At 35.7% G+C, this 20,339-nt stretch overlaps 2 protein-coding genes across 3 annotated transcripts; both read right to left on the minus strand.

The window, feature by feature from the left end:
* Window positions 1-968: 968 nt before the first annotated feature.
* On the minus strand, window positions 969-1,973 carry LOC149690093 (solute carrier family 35 member G1-like). Its single transcript, XM_089870477.1, has one exon. It carries the CDS (start codon window positions 1,971-1,973, stop codon window positions 969-971), a length of 1,005 nt encoding a protein of 334 aa, XP_089726603.1.
* Window positions 1,974-2,768: 795 nt separating this feature from the next.
* LOC149690094 (solute carrier family 35 member G1-like) lies at window positions 2,769-9,380 on the minus strand. 2 transcript variants are annotated; one of them, XM_089869599.1, is made up of 3 exons: window positions 8,803-9,380; window positions 7,771-7,905; window positions 2,769-4,062 (listed from the first exon to the last, which is right to left on the minus strand). In XM_089869599.1, the coding sequence occupies exons 2-3, from the start codon at window positions 7,828-7,830 to the stop codon at window positions 3,046-3,048; spliced, it is 1,077 nt and encodes a 358-aa protein (XP_089725725.1). In that variant the 5' UTR covers window positions 7,831-7,905; window positions 8,803-9,380; the 3' UTR covers window positions 2,769-3,045. The 2 variants fall into 2 exon arrangements, with proteins under 2 accessions (XP_089725725.1, XP_089725726.1); XM_089869600.1 differs by lacking the exon at window positions 8,803-9,380 and having other exon boundaries at window positions 7,771-8,168.
* Window positions 9,381-20,339: the final 10,959 nt, after the last annotated feature.

Consider the following 20,339-nt stretch of genomic DNA (forward strand, 5'->3'; position numbering starts at 1 on the left):
TAGGTTTATGTTTAGTCTAAACGTGTGCATACTCATAACTTGTTTTTAGACTTAAAATTTCGCTGGCAAAATAATTCTTAAGCTTGTTCTTATAAAACAAAACAAGTTGAGAAACCAAAATAAACCCCTCAGAGTCGAGACGAGGGCTCTCTACTAAATTAATTACCTGAATATGTTGCTATCGCTATTTATTGATAAGCAACTACAGACGTTCAAATCTTAAATAATGATTTATTCAAGCGTTCTTAAGAGTTCCATTGACAACTCGATTGGTCTGTGAACACTACCCTCTCGTTACATCTCAAAAATATTCTTAGTAATACCAGCACTTCACCCTCCCTTCAAGCGAATGCTACACTTCATATAACATGAGCTACGTTCTTACCCCCAAATATTAAAAAAAAAAACCGTTACACGTCTGAAGAACAGGAATGGTTTTTCATCTTTATTATAGCCCATCCAATTAGAAAATAAGAAATATTTAATAATATTTAATAAATTAAGGTCCTTATAATAATAATAACAGAAGTGAGATGAGACTAGAAGTGAAGGGCTTTAGCATTGATAGTAGATCCTGGCACTAGTGAACAAATTTGAGGATTTTATGCCGCTTCCCACGCGCTAAAACGAGAGAGAAAAAAATTGGTCGAGTTCCAAAAACATTTCCTACCCCCTTCCCCTCAACCTAAAGCCGCGGAACACGCACGTGGGTGCTGGAATCTTGTTCGGTCGTCTACCGTCACGAGCGTCTCACGTTCTGGAGGGGAAATTCAGAAACCGCTACCAGAGGGCCAACCGTTCGTGTGTTATCAAGAATATTCACTTTCGCCGAGTGAAGAATTTGGTTAGCTCAGTACTTCTAGTCTCATCTCACTTCTGATAATAATAATGGTCCTTATAATCCGAGACTTTTCGTTATATGTGCTTTCGCTACCACGTATTTTGTTCACCATTTATTCAGAAAACATTTATTTTGTTAATCTAGAATTTTCGTTATTTTCTATGCCATACTCCATGAAAACACGTATACCCAAACGTTTTATTAGTTTTTCAACGTTCATGGCCAATGATCCCAAAAATATAAGTAGTGCCCCAACGCAAGTAATAACAGAAGGCATATCACTAAAAATAACAATTTGTATAACATAAACAGCGAACAATGTAATAACCGATTTAACCGCGGAAACTGTACTTGCGCTTTCGATTTTCATGGACATAGCGAGAAGAACTTGCGCACTAAGCGATAACACACCCAACAAGATAAATAAACCAGATTCCGATACTAGTAGGTTCGCTGAACAAACTGGAAGTCGCGGTAAGCGAAAATGGTTCAGTACCTCATTCATAAATAAAAGCAGTATGGTTCTCATCCACGCCATGTGAAAAACAATCAGTTTTGAATCCAAATGATTGGTCAGTTTCTTGAAAATCACTTGCAACACTGTTTGTATCACAATAGACAAAATGGCGGCACTGGTACCGTATAAACGGTTTTTGTCGTAACCGAAACTCCAAAAGTGGCACACTAATAACGCTCCGATAAAATTAGTGGCAAGCGAAACGTACATTGTTTTCGTGAAGGGTTCGGCGAAAACTAGTAAAGATAGTAAAGCAACGCATATTGGGTGGCTAGCGAAAATGGCGTTTGATTCCAATAAGGGTAGCGATTTGAAGGCGAAGTTTTTCAAAAGAAATCGGCACGAGACCAAAATGCCAGCCAAAGTTATCCACCAAAAATATTTCCATAAAGTCAGTTTAGTTCTTTCGAAGATGAGAGACGGAATGCAGAAGATGGTGATGATTAAAGATTGGTACATGGAGGCTTCTAAGGTGGTGTAATCGGTGAGGTGCTTTAGGATGGTCGAAGTGACTACTTGGCACAAAGATGACAAAGCAGCGTAAATGAATCCACTTAAACGTTGACGGAGGGATGAATTGCCATTTATACCGTCGATTGGCATATACAACGACATTTCAACAATGACTAGAACTCAAAAAGTACTTTAATTTTGAAAAATACGGCGTAAGTTCTCTCTCTTCAAAAGTTAATTCTGCCCATGAACCAAAGATGAGAAAACGTTGTGTGCAACTTACAGCGGCTATGCACCGAATGTTACTTTAAACTGGACGTATTACTGAATGCGTGCATCACGGAAGCACCTCGTTTGAATTAAAACAGTAGTTTTCTCTAGTCGCCCGTACCAATTTAGTACGATAATTGGTTAATTGGTGGATAAGTATAATTCTTAGGTTGCCTCGCCCACAAATTAGCAAGAACCTTTAGTACAGAATAAAAAAGCAATTATGGAAAATTATTGGCAGTTTAAACTTACACATTTTTCTATTTTGGTTCAATGCCCATAGCGAACCGAATATGGAAATATTTATAAAAACACCTAGTTGCAACGTAATAAGAAACTTGATTTAATCAAATCTGTTCTCAATAATATCATTAATATGCACCCAATAGAGTGCCAGGGAAATTATCGTAGAACACAACGAGTGTCGTCTACGACCACGAAATACAGTCCTGTTTTCTAGAATATAGTAGAATGTTTCACACGTCGGTTTCACGTCACCTTTTCATATATGATGTTCACGAAGGTGTTTCTCCTTAGTGTTTATTCTATCCAAGAAACATGAACTTTTCACATGTGTTTATTTATTTAATTTCTTATTATTACTTTTTTTCTTCTTTTAGTATAGTGAAATGGATAAAAACATTAATGAAAACCACCAAAAACATATAATTAAACAGGTATCCCCGTTTATTAGTATTTATTGTCTAAAATTGCAAAGACAGGGTAACATAGCTCCAACTTATTAACGAAGGAATACTGGTATTATACGGTATGAACATAAGTGACAAATGACCTAACAAAATTGGTGTACTAAATCATACTGCAATCTTGATTCACCTGTTTGTATTAAATACATAAATTACTATAATCACTTGAAAGAAATGTCTTAATTAATGGTTGACTCAACTATGAGCTTAAAAAAACCTTTGTGGATGAGACATAAACACTATTAAAGGTACCCTGATTATTTAATAAGAAACTGAAACCGTTTCTTCCATTTAGAACAGTCTTCCCACGTACTAACCCAAATAGCAAAGTATAACGTAAAAGATCCTAGTAAAACTAAAAAGGCACCTACGTAACTAAAAACAGAAGGCACTCTATCGAAAAATACAAATTGCCACACGAAAACCATACTAATTTGAATAGACGACTTAACTAGGGCCACTGTTAACGACTTTTCAAATTTACTGGCTGTATTAATCAACATTTGCGCCATGAATGTCCCTACACCAATCAGAACTAAGCGTTCGTAGGAGCTCAGTAGAGCCATCCATTCACAGTCCAACAATTCAAAACCGTCTGTTGCCGCCGTTAACCCAACGGCGATAAAACCGGACATCCATCCGTGATGGAACACGATCGCGGAGGCGTGGACACCGGAAATTGCCATCTTGCGGACAATAATCATAGAAATTGCCGCCAACGCTATTGACCCGAACGCCGCAACCGTACCAAGAACGATTTCAGAATCTGCTTCACCGGCAAAAGTCCAAACGCGAGACACAATTACCACACCAAAAATTGTAAATCCAAGAGCGATACTAGAAGCACGATTAACTTTTTCCTTCAATAGCACACGTCCGAAAAAGGCCACGAAAACGGGGGTTGAAATGGCGATTACGTTAGAGTCAGTCAAAACTAAAGCTTGATTGCCAACTATTCTTAGATACATGCAGCAGACGCTGATGAGTGATCTGAATGCCAGGATGTAAGCAAACCTTTTAAGTTCGAGATTAACGTTGTTGAAGAAAAGGAATGGTATCGAGTAGACGATGGAGCTGATGTAACGGAAAAGCGTTAGTTCGGCCGAGTTCATAGAGTATAGGCTCTTAATAACCAAGGAATTTATCGAGATTATAAACCCGGCTAGGGCTGCTAGAAATATCCCCTTGAATGCGTCGCATTTGTGGGTTAATTTAGATGCAGAGGTTGCAGTGTCCTTGTTATTGACGGGCCTATGGTGGTTGACTTCCTCAATCTATGGGTAAAGAAAAATGACATGTAAATTGTTTTAAAAAAAAATTTAAATACGAGAGCATGGTATCTTTATTCACTGTCCAAGATATATTTACCAGTTTTAAGGTAAAATTATCCTCATTAATTGTATATTAAATCAATTATATTTATCAATACATCGATTATCCAAACATTTTTGAACAATAGAAAGATAATGCCGGGCTGTGTTCAACTACTATGTTGTGAAAACGTGTACGTGTAAGCTGTAGTGTTATTAAACAATTTAAAGGCAAATCAAGGCATTGTTTCACTAAGGTCTAAGGTTAAATGTGATAACCCATCAAATAACACCTCATCTGATGAGCTTTCAGCTTTTTATGGGATAACATTACAGTTGGCAGACTTTGAAGTCTTGACCCAGCGTTGCCCGTTAGGACATTTCTCACCTATCCGGCCGCCTCTTTCAATTGTGGTGACATATATGTTTAACCCCGAGGAGCTATTGAAATCAGTTTCAAGATAGCTGCGGATTCGAAAAATAATTCTTATTGTCTCCAATTCTTAAGAGTAACGTTCCTCGATTCTCTCGAAACGTTTAGCTTTCTAAATAAGAACGGTTTGCGCTAGACGTTGGCAATCAGTTTAATTTGGAAAATGATGGCCAGATATATAATTTCCAAAAATATATTTTGACTATACTATATATTTATTTTGTTTACACTAAATGGTTTTGCTATGTTTATAAATTACAGACAGAGTGTTTCTGATAAGTCTGCCATAAATTAAAGGTTGCGTTCTTAGGGTCAAACTGAGTGGAAATTGTCATAGAACCTGAGGTCTACATCATTTAGATACAGAGATATGGGTTCTCAAACATTGGCCCCTAAAACAAGGAAATAGTCCCATATGTCGAGTAAGACATAACAGCATTCAGGAGACTTCAAACTAAGAACGTTATTGAACCTTTATCCAACAGAAGTGTATTATTAAGTGTGTAGAAGTGTGCGTATACGCTGATAAAATGTTCCTACTGCCTTGTTTTAGGGACCAATGTTTGGGAACCCATATCTCCGCAACTATATGTTGTAGAAGGTTCAGCTCTTGTTATTTGACATTTTCCACTCAGTTTGACCCTATTAACACACCATTTATGGAAGACTTCTCGGAAAACTCTGTATATCTATTGGATTTAACGATAATTTTAGCATTCGACATTCTCTTTAAAATATGTTAAAAATTTTATTATTAGGTGGGACTTTTGGTGTTTTTACTGAACTATCAGTTAAATCTACTGACTGACAGACTGACTGATAATCAACGCCCAGCCCAAACGGCTTGCCCTAGAAGGCTGAAATTTGGCAGGAACGTTACTCATAAGTATTAGGCCCGTACTAAAAAAAATTCCAATCCACCGCCATCTTAATAAATGGCGCCCAGATATGTAAAAAATCTTCTCTATGTAACAAAGTCCGCGCGTTTCGACCGATTTCACAAATATTTAGTAGACTGGTTTCCTTTAACCTATATACGGGCTTAATGGTCTTTTGGGTTCGATTTGTTGCCATCTTTTTAAAAGGCGGCCAGAAATTTAAAAACCCTTCTTTATGGAATAATGTACGCATGAAATGTAATAAAAAAATTGCACGATGGGCTGACGGGCAACGCCGAATGAATCCGCTACTAGGGTGCTACAAAAATATTACTCATCAGTAAAATCTACCCGTTCTTTACAACATCTTGATGGAAGTTCAAATTACACGCGAGCGACGACGCGGGTAACAGCTAGTGTTATTTCAAATTATTGTTTAGTTAATGGTTTACTTTCGTAGAAAAAAAATTATGTTTACTTCAACTACGAATCGAGTAGCGACGAAAATCGTGCGTGGGCTTCCTAATCACATTTGTGTCTGACGTTTAAAATTTTGAAATTGCTGGTAAATTATAATTCATTTATGTAATTCAATTAAAAGATTATTTAATCTCTCAGTTACGGCCTGAAATATAAATCAATATTTGCCCGATGCCCCTGTATCTGACCAGAGAGAATTTATAATAGGGAGTTGAAGCTCTTGCCCTTGACAGTGCTAAATACAATGTAGCCCAAAAAAGAATGCTGCGACGCTAAAACTAGCCAGGTAAATTTCCAGTCACATGAATCTCCTTTAATTTTAAAGTTTGCCCTCAATCACTATTGGTTGTACAATTACCCAATAAGGGTTCGTGATTTCGAGTGCGACTGGCGCCATTTGGAGTTATTTTAAGTCAGACGTTTCCCTTTCCATAAAAAGGTAGTGTCCATCTCCCCTAGACCCTCCCGCAACATTCTAGACCCACCCTAGAAGGAGGGGCCACAAAAAATAGTACCGGAAATAGACATGGCCAGTTTTGTTGATCACGCGATTTTTGAGCTACATAATATTCCTCAGTTTCCACACCCTATTATAAATTCTCTCTGATCTGACCGAAAGAGTAGAATAAAGTTACGTCAACACTTAGAAATTTGACTATCGTAATCTCGAAGAAAACATTCTATCATTGCAATCAAAGTAGGAAGATCTCTTTTCCAATTTGCATCGTATCCAAATATCTCAAATTTCAAATTTGGTACGGTGTTGTAATTGAAACCCAAATATAGTCATTTTAGAAAAACCAATGATTCCAACAGCACTGGCTATCGGTAAATGTAGTATTTAAATTTTTGCAAAAGCCATTTGTTCAAATAACTTTACCAGCTAATAAAGTATAATGAAAAAAGAGCACTATATTTCTTAGGAACAAATCAAAACAACATCACAAAAATTAACAATTTTATAATCCATTATTTTTATAACAGAGGGGGTTTATGATGAGTCTGCGATAAATGTAATAGTCACTTAAAACATATCATAACGTCACACCCTCCTAACCAAAGACAGTCAGACTGATAAGTCTGCCATGAAACTGATCGGAAGTTGTCAAAGGAGATTTGGTCTACATAATTTCATTGCGAAGATATGGACTCTCAAACATTGGTCACAATAACCAAAAAAATGTCGTATGTGGAGTTATTACAAGGCTTAAAAACCCGGGTTTTATTATTAAAACACCCAGTCCACCGGGTAAGTTTTATTGGGTTTTGGTTTTTTTATCTTTATCAGTTGCGTGCATTATAGAAATTTTCATTCAAAAGTAACTGCTTAGTAATAAGAGTCTTAAAAATTTTTATTAGAAATAATAAATATTTTTAAATAATACTTGAAACAACAAATATCTTAAACTATCTTTAAAGTGAAATTATTCTAGCATTAAAATTCATCAAAATTAAAGATCTTAGTGATCGGTTTTATTAAGTGGGTTTTTATGGTGGTTAAAACCCAATACAACCCATGGGTTTTTGGGATGGGATTTTTAATTCGAACCCTGAAGCGCATACACACTTAAAAGTACACTTGTTCTAGATAAAGATTCAATAACGTTCTTAAATTGGAGACTTTTGAAGGCTGATATATCTTACTCCACAAGTGTGAGCATTTCCATTATTTAGGGTCTAATAATTTTTGGCAGACTTATCCGAAACACCCTTTATCTAATACACAGGTCTGTGTATTTCCGCGAGAAAAACAAACGCAGACGTAGGTTTAGAATTAAAAAACAAGAATTTTTAAAAAAATGCCTTAACTTCCCTTCAGCTTGGCGTACACGATAAATTTCACAAGAATATTTTTCCAAGTCCAGACTCATTAAAACTTACTGTCGGGGTTGGCGACAAATTGCGGAATTCTATCCTTTCCGGCGATGCTGACGGTTCCATTACAATCCGACTTCAAAACCTTTTACTCGCAATGGAATTACAAGTTTCTCCTATCCCTCTACGCAGCTGTTTTAACTTAAAGTAGAAGCGCAAGCTATTATTTTTACAAACTAAAAATATAGAATTCCGCAAGTAAAACAATTATCTAGAATTTGGATAACATCTTTAAATTTATAATTTAATATAATTCTCACTATAGTGAATGCATTAAAAACGTCACAAATGTTAATTGTTTCCTTACTTTGTTTACAAGTTTTACGAAATGAAAGAAAATACACTTTGGTATTAAAAGGTTAAGCTGGATTTAAGGTTAGCATTTGCATTACTGATTTTCTTGATTTAAGGTGGAATTCATAAAAGTCAGACGGAACGCAATTTAGTATAGGCGAAGGCAGGCGTCGTGCGCAAGAGGCTGGACGTTTGCGCACGACGCTTATGAATTCCACCTTTAATTTACTAAAAAAAATATCAAAAAGACGGCATCATGACCCACAACTGAACCTATTCTAAGCCAAAACCTAACATAACCTTAATCTAGCCTAACATAACCCTAATTTACCCTAACATAAACCTAACCCTAAACATATCCCTAACCCTAAACATAATCATATCCCTAACCCTAAACATAATCATATCCCTAACCCTAAACATAATCATATCCCTAACCCTAAACATAATCATATCCCTAACCCTAAACATAATCATATCCCTAACCCTAAACATAATCATATCCCTAACCCTAAACATAATCATATCCCTAACCCTAAACATAAACATATCCCTAAACATAAACATATCCCTAACCCTAACCCTAAACATAAACATATCCCTAACCCTTAACATAAACATAAACACATCCCTAATTTAAACCTAACCTAACTTTAACCCTAACCTTAACCCTAACCTAACCTGAACTATCACACCATAAACCATCAGTAAGTGGAACATTAATTTAAAGTGGCAAATAATTACCTGATACGTCAATTATTATCAGTACTTATGGTTTTTAACTAAAAAAGTTTAAGGTTGCATTTCAACTTTAATCGTTGAGTATTCTGCGTTAACCTTCAAACATGTACGTTTTCACTAGAATTTTCTCATTCATAGTACTTTTAGATGGTAAAGTGTTTTTGTTAACTCACTAAGCCTAAATTGAGATTAAAAAACGTACACGCGAATTTAACTCGAGATTTTCACTTAGGTTTATGTTTAGTCTAAACGTGTTTATACGCGTAACTTGTTTTAAATAGCATCTCATTAGGCTAAAAAATTCGCTGGCACAATAATTCTTAAGCTTATTCTTATGACATTACGAAAATACCGCGACCTATATTTTGAAGTCGTCAACAAGCACTTTCAACGGGTTGAATTATAAGAGAAAATCAACAAGGATAAATTAGCATTTTGCGGTGTTGATAAGGCTCTGCGGAAGGGTGGGTGATTGCTATCGGTTAAAGGTTTCAATTATGAATATCAAACATTTATACGGCGCACGAAACGACAGATGGCAAACTGATCGTATCTGAATTTAATTGTTATTTTTCTTGTATCGGGTTACGTATTTTTCCTTATTGAGAGAAAGATTTCTTTATAAAAAACCGGTTCTTGGGGAAGAGTGAAAGCCGGAGAGTATATTAAAAAGAACTCGATCCAGAACTACACTTAAAATGAGATCCTTTGAAGCTCTGCAGTAGAGGCTTTCAAAAGTATCGTCTGATTAATATTTGGGTAAAGACTCAACATCCGGTGTGTGAACCACGGACGTTAGAAAGGGCTTCAACGTTACCAGTCCACCAAAGTAATATTTTAAAGTCTTTGGATCCATTTCCTGGTTGTTCCCTCTTTAGACAACAAGGTGGTAATACACCATACTCCATTTTACCCTTGACTCATGAAGCTTTGTAATTTTTTAGGTTTAATGTTTTGCTTATGTAACTATAGCGAATTCCTTTTGAGAGATTTCAAAGTAGATTTATTAGTTAAAATTTAAACCAATAATTATTTCATATTCTGTCATAATCCGTTCGTCGTGAAATTAGTAATTTTCTGACGCAGGTCAACCGTCTGATATCATTCTGAAATACTTATCATTCAGTAGTGGACACTCTGATCCCGATTCTAGCTTGCATGATGTCTGGCTTTGAAAGTCTTCTTCTACTTCAGGACTGTTAGGTCTTAGAAGCGTTCTACTAGAGGTCAGCGAAAATGTCCATGCCGGGAAATAGTTCCCAAAAGTAACTTTTAACTCCTAATTTCTAAGTTATAATTTAATTTTTAATAATTTAGGTAACTAGCTATACTGTACTAGAGAAATATTTCTATTATTAAAATACTTGTAATTATGAATTTCGTTAATGTATAACGTCACGGGTTTCACGACCTCATTTCACACCAGGTAGTAATGTTTTAAATAGTTAGTAGTTTGAACTTTAAACTCTTCAAACCATTTCTTTAGGCGGCACATGCGCCGAGTAGGCCTTTCAATTGGTTCATTTTCATTTGTTTCGAATTAAGCTTATAGGGCTTTAAGTTCATCTAGCATTCCAGAGTGTGGTACATTCTTGTAACAGATCATTCCATTAATTCTTGCAGAGAAGCAAAGATACAAGCACCGTTAGAGCTAAAGCCCTTAAAGACAATGGTCTTAGGTTAGAGACAGTGCGAGCTGGTTGACGTCTTTCGTGTAAAGAACTCGGGCTCCGCCTGGAGTTGCCCCTCGGCGAGGAGGACTTAACGTAAGATGGCGACTTCCCCGGGGCTGTGTGCCAGCTTCTTTACAAGTAGTTATTGAAATGGTCTACTGGGTGATAGAGTTCTAATGAATAAGACACCTGTTTGCGGGTGAGCTCCGAAGATGGACATTATCACCTTACCGTGAGAGACTGCAGTTTATTTCGAAACTTGAAATCAACAGTACCTGATATTCTTTATTTTGACAACTCTTAACATTTGGTGAAGTGTTTGAAATATAATTAATAAAATTAATGAAATCGGGTGTAAATTTGATACCATTAAGAAATTGAATAATTAATCTACGACTCTAATCACGATTGCCCTTGAACAGCCACCATATTTAAACGGGAAATGGTTCAACGACCGGCCAGAAGGATTTTTTGCCGAAAAATTATGAGACTAAATAACAAAAGTGGGGCATCACTAAGCACTTTCACTTTCTTCGGCTGGCTCAGTAACCAGTTTGCGCGAGTCCTCCAGGCTTTACTATCAAATAACGTGAACGTGACACGCCTCCGTACCACACCTCAAAAGCAGATATCGAACGTCTAGCGCCGGAGAAACATTTTGTCTTCCGAGATTTCGATTATCACAGACTATCTCGATGATTCTGCTTGACTGACGAGAACATTTAAAAGATAATTTTTTTTTACTGAAACATTTCCGTAATCTACGATATATGACTGTAATTTCACAACGTTACAGTTACAGTAACTTCTATAACTAAGTAAAGAATATAAATGGATTTCTAAATTATAAAGAAAAAATGTTAAACAATGCATTTAGTATTTTTATTAGCCAGAAAAGTACTTTTCGATTTCGCCCAATCCCTTTTTCGAAATAAAACCAATGATAAAACTATCTCCAATTAATTTTTATTTATCTAAGGATATGGTTTTCCGCTTTTAATAACTTAATATTAACGAAAATATTCCAATATACGCATTAAGTCTGCTAACTGTTCCTTAAAATTCGAAGAAGCCCAAAAATCTACTTATCTATATTTTAACCTCAGCATTCCGCCCAATTATTTTCGGTTTTGGCCGATTTACAGCTGTCCAAATTTGTGAATCTCAGCTGACATATCCACCTTACGCCAAAGTTCATTATGGCTAGCAACGATCCCATAAAAGGTCCCCAATTAGGGGAGAAATTAGCCCACTTGGCAGCCTTGGGGTATAAAGAGTCACAATGTTAGCCAAGGAAGGTATTTGGTATTATGAACAAAATTTGTATAGATTACGTTGCAGTGATAAACTGATAATGTTTATCGTTTTGAGGACAACGACAAATTGGGTAATATCATAGTCGTTGAGAACCTTGGTTTGCTTCAACAGTTTCGTTTCAAAACACGTTTATTATCGATGGTATAGTATTTCGTAAGCTTCGAAGCATCACAAATTAGTACAGTACATGTGCATCGGTTACAAATTATGAATATTTTGGGGGTTACGTATACGTGGCAGAACATTACAGTCTCTCGCAAGGTAGTGTGATGACTTGCCCAGTTCTCAAAGATAATGGCACTCAATAGTGTTCAAAATCTAACTGGGTAATGTGTTTTCAATGGGATAAAATTGTACTCATTTTTGAAGTTGAAAATTTTGCTATTTTTGGGCTATTCCATGGAATAAGCCTCTTTTGGCTATGAAGGAAAAACACGTGGGTAAAATATTGCCTTCCATCTCGCTTTTCAGCGCTTGCGCTTTAGGCGTTTTGGGTCCAGAGAGTGCGCAGAGAAGGTAATGGTTCAAACCCCTTGTATGGACTAATACCGAGGGTTGCCTATCCCCTTTTAAATCGAATTGCACTGATTTTGAAGTTGTAAATATGGTACTTTTGGTGATTCCATGGAATCGCACTGATTTTGCAGTTGTAAATATGTTATTTTCTAGATTCCAAGGCAGCGAAACAGAAACTTAAGGTATATTGTGCCCAAATATATGGTAGCCATGGAAAGTTCTACAAATTATGTAGTTTTACCTAAAACGGAATTGATAATACACTAACTTTACTTATGTTTTACATCATGTATATTTCACGATAAGAAATGTGTTGAACACATTTTGTGCCTAACGGTTGCCAAGCCAAAATTGTCTTAGGAATTATTGAACTGAAAATTGGACGTTCCCAACATCAGTGTCCGTTAGACTAACATTTATCTTCCTTTCCCTAACGGGAATTTTAAAATAATTACCAGTATCTGTAGAATTGTAGTGTCACTCTGAGTTTCTCAAAAACGAAGTAAAAGATTTAATTTGGACCAAATATTTTACACGTACAATACCTAGAGCCTCCGGGAGTCACTTAACGGCGTAGGTTGCAAGATGGTTTGGTTTTCTTTTGAGGGTATCGTTTTGTAATGAACTACACCATTAACGGAATGATCTCTCCCCTCCCCACTGTGACCCAGGGCACTGTTTTTTCTTGCATTGATCATTATTTTTGTGTGTTAGAAAGTAGAAAACGCCTTTTGGAAAAAAAAGTTTTTTAAACTTTCTAGGTCTCATTATGATTGTTTTGGGTTAGGGTTTAAGAGCTTATGCCCTTCAGCTGCCCCTTTATTTTCACTTTCAGGTATGGTAAATATACATTAGTTTTAATGGAGTATTTTGGGCTATTGATATGTCGAAGAGAAATTACCTGAAGTGGAATTCTATTAAAAAAAATGAAACCAATGGTGACTTCTGTCTGGAAAATAAATTTTGTCACACTCATGATTGAATAATTCTCACAGTTCACATGTTGCTTAGAATAGAACAAATTGTATTCCAATACATTTTTGATGCTTGTTCCAAAACAAGAAGTAAACAAATGCAAGTCGGTTCTTCATTTACTAAAGTTCATAAGATATGTTCCATAAGTTTGTCACTGGTTACCGAGAGCTTGTCATGAAGTGACGTAGGTGAAACGTCATAGATCCTCGTAAAGCGACGCCTGGTGAGGCGCTGTCAAGAGGCTTAGTACAGACTAAGTAGGAAGATAGATCGCAAAACGGTCTAGAGATGTAAGTCGGTAATTTACCTTTCGTAAATTACCGGTAATTTACCAAATACCGTGTAATTACCGACTTATATCTTACCGTAATTTTAAAATGGTAATTTACCGGTAAGTTACGTAAATTACCTTGGTAATAAGCCTGTGAAAATATAAAATACCATAAATTACGGTAATTTTTGTTATTTCAAAATTTTAATCGGTAAATTACCATTTTTAAAAATAACGGTAATTTCACATCTTTAGCAAAACCGCTTGTAGTCAATTCTCTCCTCGTTATCGAACTATATACTTATGGAACATATCTTATAAACTTATGTTAAATGAATTGACTTCTCTTTGGCTCAAAGAGATTGTCTACCATTGGGTCGAATCCCATTGGATCGAATGTCTCGTTCGACCGAATCCCATTAGACCGAATACCGCAATTTGGGCGGTTTTCCAATCATGAATTTTCCTTTCAATCCTATTTTTCTATTGATTTTCCTATTAAACTTCTTGTTATTGCAGAAAATACTAAACCAAACGTAACCTAATATAACAGTAATGTTTTGGAAAAGGCATATTTTTGGAGAAGTCAATGAAGCTAAATTTCAATATTTTGGAAAAGGCGTAACATTGTTAAATGATTTATAAATTATTACTAACCTAATTTAACCAAACCTAAGTTAACATAGAAGTAATGTTTTGGAAAAGGCATATAATTTGAGAAGTCAATGAAGCTAAACATCAATATTTTGGAAAAGGCGTAACATTGTTAAATGAATTATAAAATATTACTAACCTAACCTAACCTAACCAAACCAAACCAAACCTAACCTAACATAACAGTAATGTTTTGGAAAAGGCATATTATTTGAGAAGTCAATGAAGCTAAATTTCAATATTTTGGAAAAGGCGTAACATTGTTAAATGATTTATAAAATATTACTAACCTAACCTAACCTAACCAAACCTAACCAAACCTAACCAAACCTAACCAAACCTAACCTAACCAAACCTAACCCAACCAAACCTAACCAAACCAAACCTAACCTAACCTAACCAAACCTAACCTAACCAAACCAAACCAAACCAAACCAAACCTAACCAAACCAAACCAAACCAAACCTAACCAAACCTAACCTGACCTAACCTAACCTAACCTAACCAAGCCTAACCTAACCTAACCTAACCAAACCTAACCTAACCAAACCTAACCTAACCTAACCAAACCTAACCAAACCTAACCTAACCTAAACTAACCTAACCTAACCTAACCTGACCAAACCAAACCTAACCTGACCTAACCAAACCTAACCAAACCTAACCTAAACTAACCTAACCTAACCTAACTTAACCTAACCTGACCAAACCTAACCTAACCTAAAAATAAAATTGATTTTCTTATTAAACTTCTTGATACTGCAGCAAATAATATGTGTTCACTAGTGATCGTACGGGGTGAGATTTTTGTCGGGTCGGGTTCCGGGTCGGGTTGCGAAAAAAAACCCGGAAAATCGGGTCGGGTCGGGTCGGGGTTTCCTTTTTAATAATATAAATGGAATTAACATATTCTAAAAAATTATACATAGTAGCTATGTACTATGTAATGTAAGGAATTTATTTTCTGTAATTTAGTTCCAAGTTATCACTGCTTTAATGAATCCAATAGTAGGCGATTCTGCCATATCATTGCTATCTGATATAACGTCGTGGAAGGGATTGGGGTAACTAATTGTCCCAGAACAGGTGCGTCTTCCATCTGTAAAGTTTCCAAATTGTCCTTGCCCTTGGCAGTGGCTGAATGGGGTTTCTGGTACTCGTGAAACTCTTCTACCACTTTTTCAATTTTGAAATCAATTGCTCGCAACTTAACACACAATTAATACATTGGCGTTTGACGGACGACCATGAAATTGCCGAAATATATCAGTTTTCTACTGGCTTTCGAAGCCTCGAGACAGAAAAAAATTAAATATTCAAGCTCGCCCTACTCAGATTCGAGTTCCTATCTACTGCAACACAAAGCGCGACCGTAAATAATAACTTACCCTCTACTACGGGCCCACCCCGAATTTTTTTTAACCCGACTTCAAAATTGACTGGCCGGGTCGGGTCGGGTCGGGTTGGAAAAAGCCGGGGATCCCCGACTTCCCGGGTCGGGTTCGGGTTCCCCGTACGATCACTAGTGTTCACCAATAACATTCTTCAATAAATTTCAGAAAATAACTTCCATTTTTGGAAATTGTCTAACCCTAACCTAACCATACCTAACGTAATCTAACCTTACCATTAAGAGATCTCCCTCCCAAGTACTGACGGCGCTCGATGCTGCTTAACTTTTTCGATCATCCAAATCACTTTATCCATTGCGCTACTGGAGCCCGGCAACTCAAGGAAAACGCTATGATTTTATATGTGTAAACCCATCCCATTCAGTCGAAAGCTCTTCCATTTAAATATTCCCATTCAGTAGAAAATCGCTCTTTGGGCTATAAATTGTTTTAAATTTGGCTACAATTTTAGAAATTTGAATTCGATCCAACGGGATTCTATCCAATAGGATATTACCGCTCAGAAACATTAAGCAATTAAAAATATTACCAACCTTTAAGGTATAAAATGGTCAGATTAATTGTTTGGGTAAAAAATGAAATTTGCTTAAAAGATAAGGGACATGTTAATTTTTTCAAACAAATTATGTTAAGAAAAATACGAGGTTAATCTGTCTGTTAGTAACGCTTTCACAACTTTTACCATGTAAAACACCATTAATATTGGTAATGGTAGTAATAATATGGTAATTAATATCATTTCCTCGGCTCATAGGCGGGACTTTCTGCGCTGTTGTCTGGTGCTCAACCACTGTTCGTTATGTTACCAATGCCGAAGCCATAAACATAAATGACAGAGAAATAATTAGGGAGAGTATTACTACTTTACATTTAGGTACATTTGGATACTACCTGATTAATAAAACATAAGGCCAATAACGTATTGTAAATATCTTCTAAATAATTTAAGAACGAACAATATTCATAAGTAAAAACCTAAATTATTTTATCCATATTTATCTTCTAAACTGGTTCTTTGATCCGTCGTTAACTGCTTAGTCTGGGTGTGTTTATTCTAACATTTAAATGGTGTCATATCGGAAGATACCGTGTTTGTAAAAGACACTTCTTCTCTCACGTTTTGGGCGGTCGCGAGCCCGCTTTTCTTGTCTATGATAATTAACCCTTATATTCAAATTAGGCTACTTTTATAATTTTAAAATACAACTGTCGCCAAACAGCGTTAAACTTAATGGGATATTCCCTCATGTTTTAAGTTGAATAATTCCATAAATTTCGTCAGCGTTTCAATTTTCAATCTTTTACATCAATATAGCTTCGTACGTGCTAACGTCTAAAGCAAGTAGTCCACTAAGCCTTGTGAAACCGTACCGTTAACGTAACGTCACGTATCGAAATACGTACAGAACGCCATCTGATAGCGTTTCTTAAACGATGCCTTCGGACTTAGGTAATGGGCGCCCTCTTTCGGATGATTTACGAACTTAAAACGGTAACGATACGGTTACGCAAGGCTAAGTGGACTACTTGCCTTAAACTGACTTTGAACAGCGAATAACGGTTTTACCATAATTTATAAATTAATAAAAATAGAATTCTTAGACTTAATTGTTCTTAATGAAACAACTGAAGTACATTCAATAGTTGCTAGTTAAATTGAAAGAATTCCGAACAGTAACTTTGTTACTTGATTTGCTGGACCACCACAAAAACAATACTTTTTCTATGGTAGCCTATAAGGCTAAAATGTGTCTTTTTTCGTTAACATTACGGGAGCGTGTGGGTTATTATCTAGAAGGGCCGACTAGACCGCCATAATTTAAAAAATTACGAGACAAAGCCTGAAAATTAATTGATTAAAATGTGATCCCAAATAAAGTTCGATGTTGGTTATTTTAGAAACTTTTGTCTTAAACAAAGTTAATAAGAGACTAAACAGAATACGTCTTGTGTTATTGAAACTTAAATACCAGTTTTATTGATACAGCATAATAAATTACGAAAAATAGGATCAGCTTAACAATGGTTTAGTTTTAAATCTGACAGTGATCCAATCATAATGTTTTAAATACAGGGTGTTGAAAAGGGTGGTAGGTTCAAAGAAAAAGTGTTCTGTGGTTGATTTTGAGTCGAACATAATGTAGGGAATTTTGTTCAGTAACCATTTAAAAGTTATATGATTATAGTGTTTTGGGAATGTTTTTTGCTTAAATTTAAAAACTCAATCAAAACTTTTAAACTGTGGCCCGGACTGAAAAAGGTTATGGAACCTTTTTGATTCTAAATATTCTGTAGAACTCCCGGTATTTTGAGAATACCACCCCTTTTTTGAAACACAATGTAAAACCCACGCCCAACTTCCAATAAATTTGCCCACTTCTAAAACTTCGATGATTTATAGTTTCATAAAAAAATATTTTACAACCGCAAATTTAAATTCTATCTGACGAAGTATCTATAATATATGTAATAAATGCTTAGCATAGAACGACCGATTTTCTTTCAATACAACTCAAGTAATAAAAACAATTAACGTGCGTCTGGAATAAATTTCAGCCAGGTATTTTCCCAATATTGATTGGCCTTTTGAACTGGGAGGAGGGGTTTTTTTATTTTGTTTTTCTCACCTTTCACACTAGTTTGAGTAGTTTCCTAATATTTATACATGATGTAATAATAAATGACCTAGTATACTCGCATGCTAAACTATAAGTAGCGTGCAAAGATTTTTAAATACAATATATAAATCACGCCCAAATTGCCCTTTTTAACCCGAATAGGGCTAATATTTGGGGCCGGTGTAATAGAAATAGATTTTTAAAAGTAGCTATTGAAACACGTCAGTCCATGTCTCTATACGTTTAATCAGAAGTATATAGTACGTTTCTTCGAGAGAAGTGTACCACAAAGCGAGGTAATTGTAACTCAGAACATTAGGAGCATGGTTACTAAACAGAGTGACATACGCGATAAATGGTTCCTTCATCATTGCTCTATTAGCGTTTAGCTATTTGCCAAGATGGTCTTGTGCATTTTTGTCCCACGTCAAGGCAAGGTTTGTGGGTGATTGCTGAGGATTTAATACCTAACAGTTATAGAATTCATCCCACGGTGCGATTCTCTATATGTTAATGTCACAAATTTAAGGAGGGCCATAAGTAGACTTGGTCCTTCCTCATTAACTATTGTAATGACACTTAAGCGAAATAAACTTTGAAACTGTGATACCCATCTGAAGTTTGATGGGCAGGAGAGCAATCAGAATGGGTTAGCCTGGGAAGAATGACGTTACATAACTATAGTAATAAGAGGATACATAGTGTCATCCTTCTTCTATTATTCCCCTTCTAATTTAACGCAGTGATTTTAACTTAGAGAAATATTAATTTTTACGCTATCCAATGTGATAATTAACCTTTAATAACGTATTGGGTGCTTGGTGTACAACCCACAACACTATGAATAAATGTCATACGTGGCGTTACATTTGCCGTCCAGGCCACTGTTTTCAAGTTAAGATTGGGGTATTTTAATTTAATTAACAAACTAAGAGAAAATGCTAATTTAATAAAGTGGTAATCCCAAAAACACTCAAGTCATAACTCGAAAACAGTCGCCTGGACGACAAAATGTCATGGAACATTTTCGACTCAAAATCGCCCAAAGAACATCCCCCTTAATTTATGCCAGACTTATCAGAAACACCCTATATTATATAAGCTGTAAGGAAATTTTGGGTAATGGAAAAGATTCGAAAATAAGAAAGGATGAGCCCTAAACTAAAACAAAGCCCAATATTGTAATTTTTTTTAAAAAAAGTAAAAGTTTCAGTTCCGGAGGGAGTTGTCTCCGTAAATTACGACTGGTTGCAAAAAATTCTTCATTTATTTTAAAACTTGAAAACAGAAACCTTTCTCTATTTCTTTTTTTTTGTTACGGTATTTAGGGAAATGTGCACCCATTTTCAGGAGGAGGGTGTATACCTGCCTAAACTGTTCACCCTGGATATCACTTATGACTGGGGTTGGACAGTTTCTGACTTTTGAAATAAGTTACTTCTTTAAATATTTATGTGCAATAATTCTTAAAATTATTTATTTTCTTTGCTATCAATTTACAATCCCTCAGAACTTTATATCTAAAAGCTGTCATCGTTTTAATATCTGAATTGAAAGGCGCAAAATATACAGGAACATGGTTAAAATGGTATCTAAACTTCGTTGCAATAGTGACGAAACGTTTTCCTAAATCAGTTGCCTCGAAAAATTATCAAAATCTCTGTTGAAATAAGAGATAACAAGAGGGAAAAAACCTCCTTAAATCTATTTTCTAAACCATATAACTAAAGAATTAAAAATAATAATTGTGGAAAACGATTTCAAAATCTTATAACCAGAAATAGATGTACTTTTAGAAGCAGGAATGGAGAACAGAGTAATCTGGGCGCGCGTCAAAGTCCCGGACCCCCCTTCTCCGGGACGGGGGGTATGAAAGAACAGGCGGGTCGTAGCGACAGAGGTAAAATAAAATTACATATTTTTCGCCGTCCCCGTCAACAACGTTATAAAAAGGTAGTTTAAGTGAGCCAATAAGATAATTTAAAATTTTCGTTACGTGTTGGAGGCAGAGGCTTTATACTGGGCTATGAGTTGGATAGAAGTAAATACTAACCGTTCTCCACTCCTGCTTCTAAAATTACATCTATCCCTGATATAACTAAAG

Source organism: Phalangium opilio, unplaced genomic scaffold, assembly GCF_054372755.1.
Source record: "Phalangium opilio isolate 3A_F unplaced genomic scaffold, DU_Popi_V2 ptg000031l_1, whole genome shotgun sequence".
NCBI classification, from domain to species: Eukaryota; Metazoa; Arthropoda; class Arachnida; order Opiliones; family Phalangiidae; genus Phalangium; species Phalangium opilio.

Excerpts from the sequence above, each read along its gene's own strand:
- LOC149690093 (XM_089870477.1), bottom strand. The coding sequence starts at position 1,973 with ATGTCGTTGTATATGCCAATCGACGGTATAAATGGCAATTCATCCCTC.
- LOC149690094 (XM_089869599.1), bottom strand. The coding sequence starts at position 7,830 with ATGGAACCGTCAGCATCGCCGGAAAGGATAGAATTCCGCAATTTGTCG. Across the intron at positions 4,063-7,770 it reads ATTTGTCGCCAACCCCGACA|ATTGAGGAAGTCAACCACCA; the intron begins GTAAGTTTTAAT and ends CTTTACCCATAG.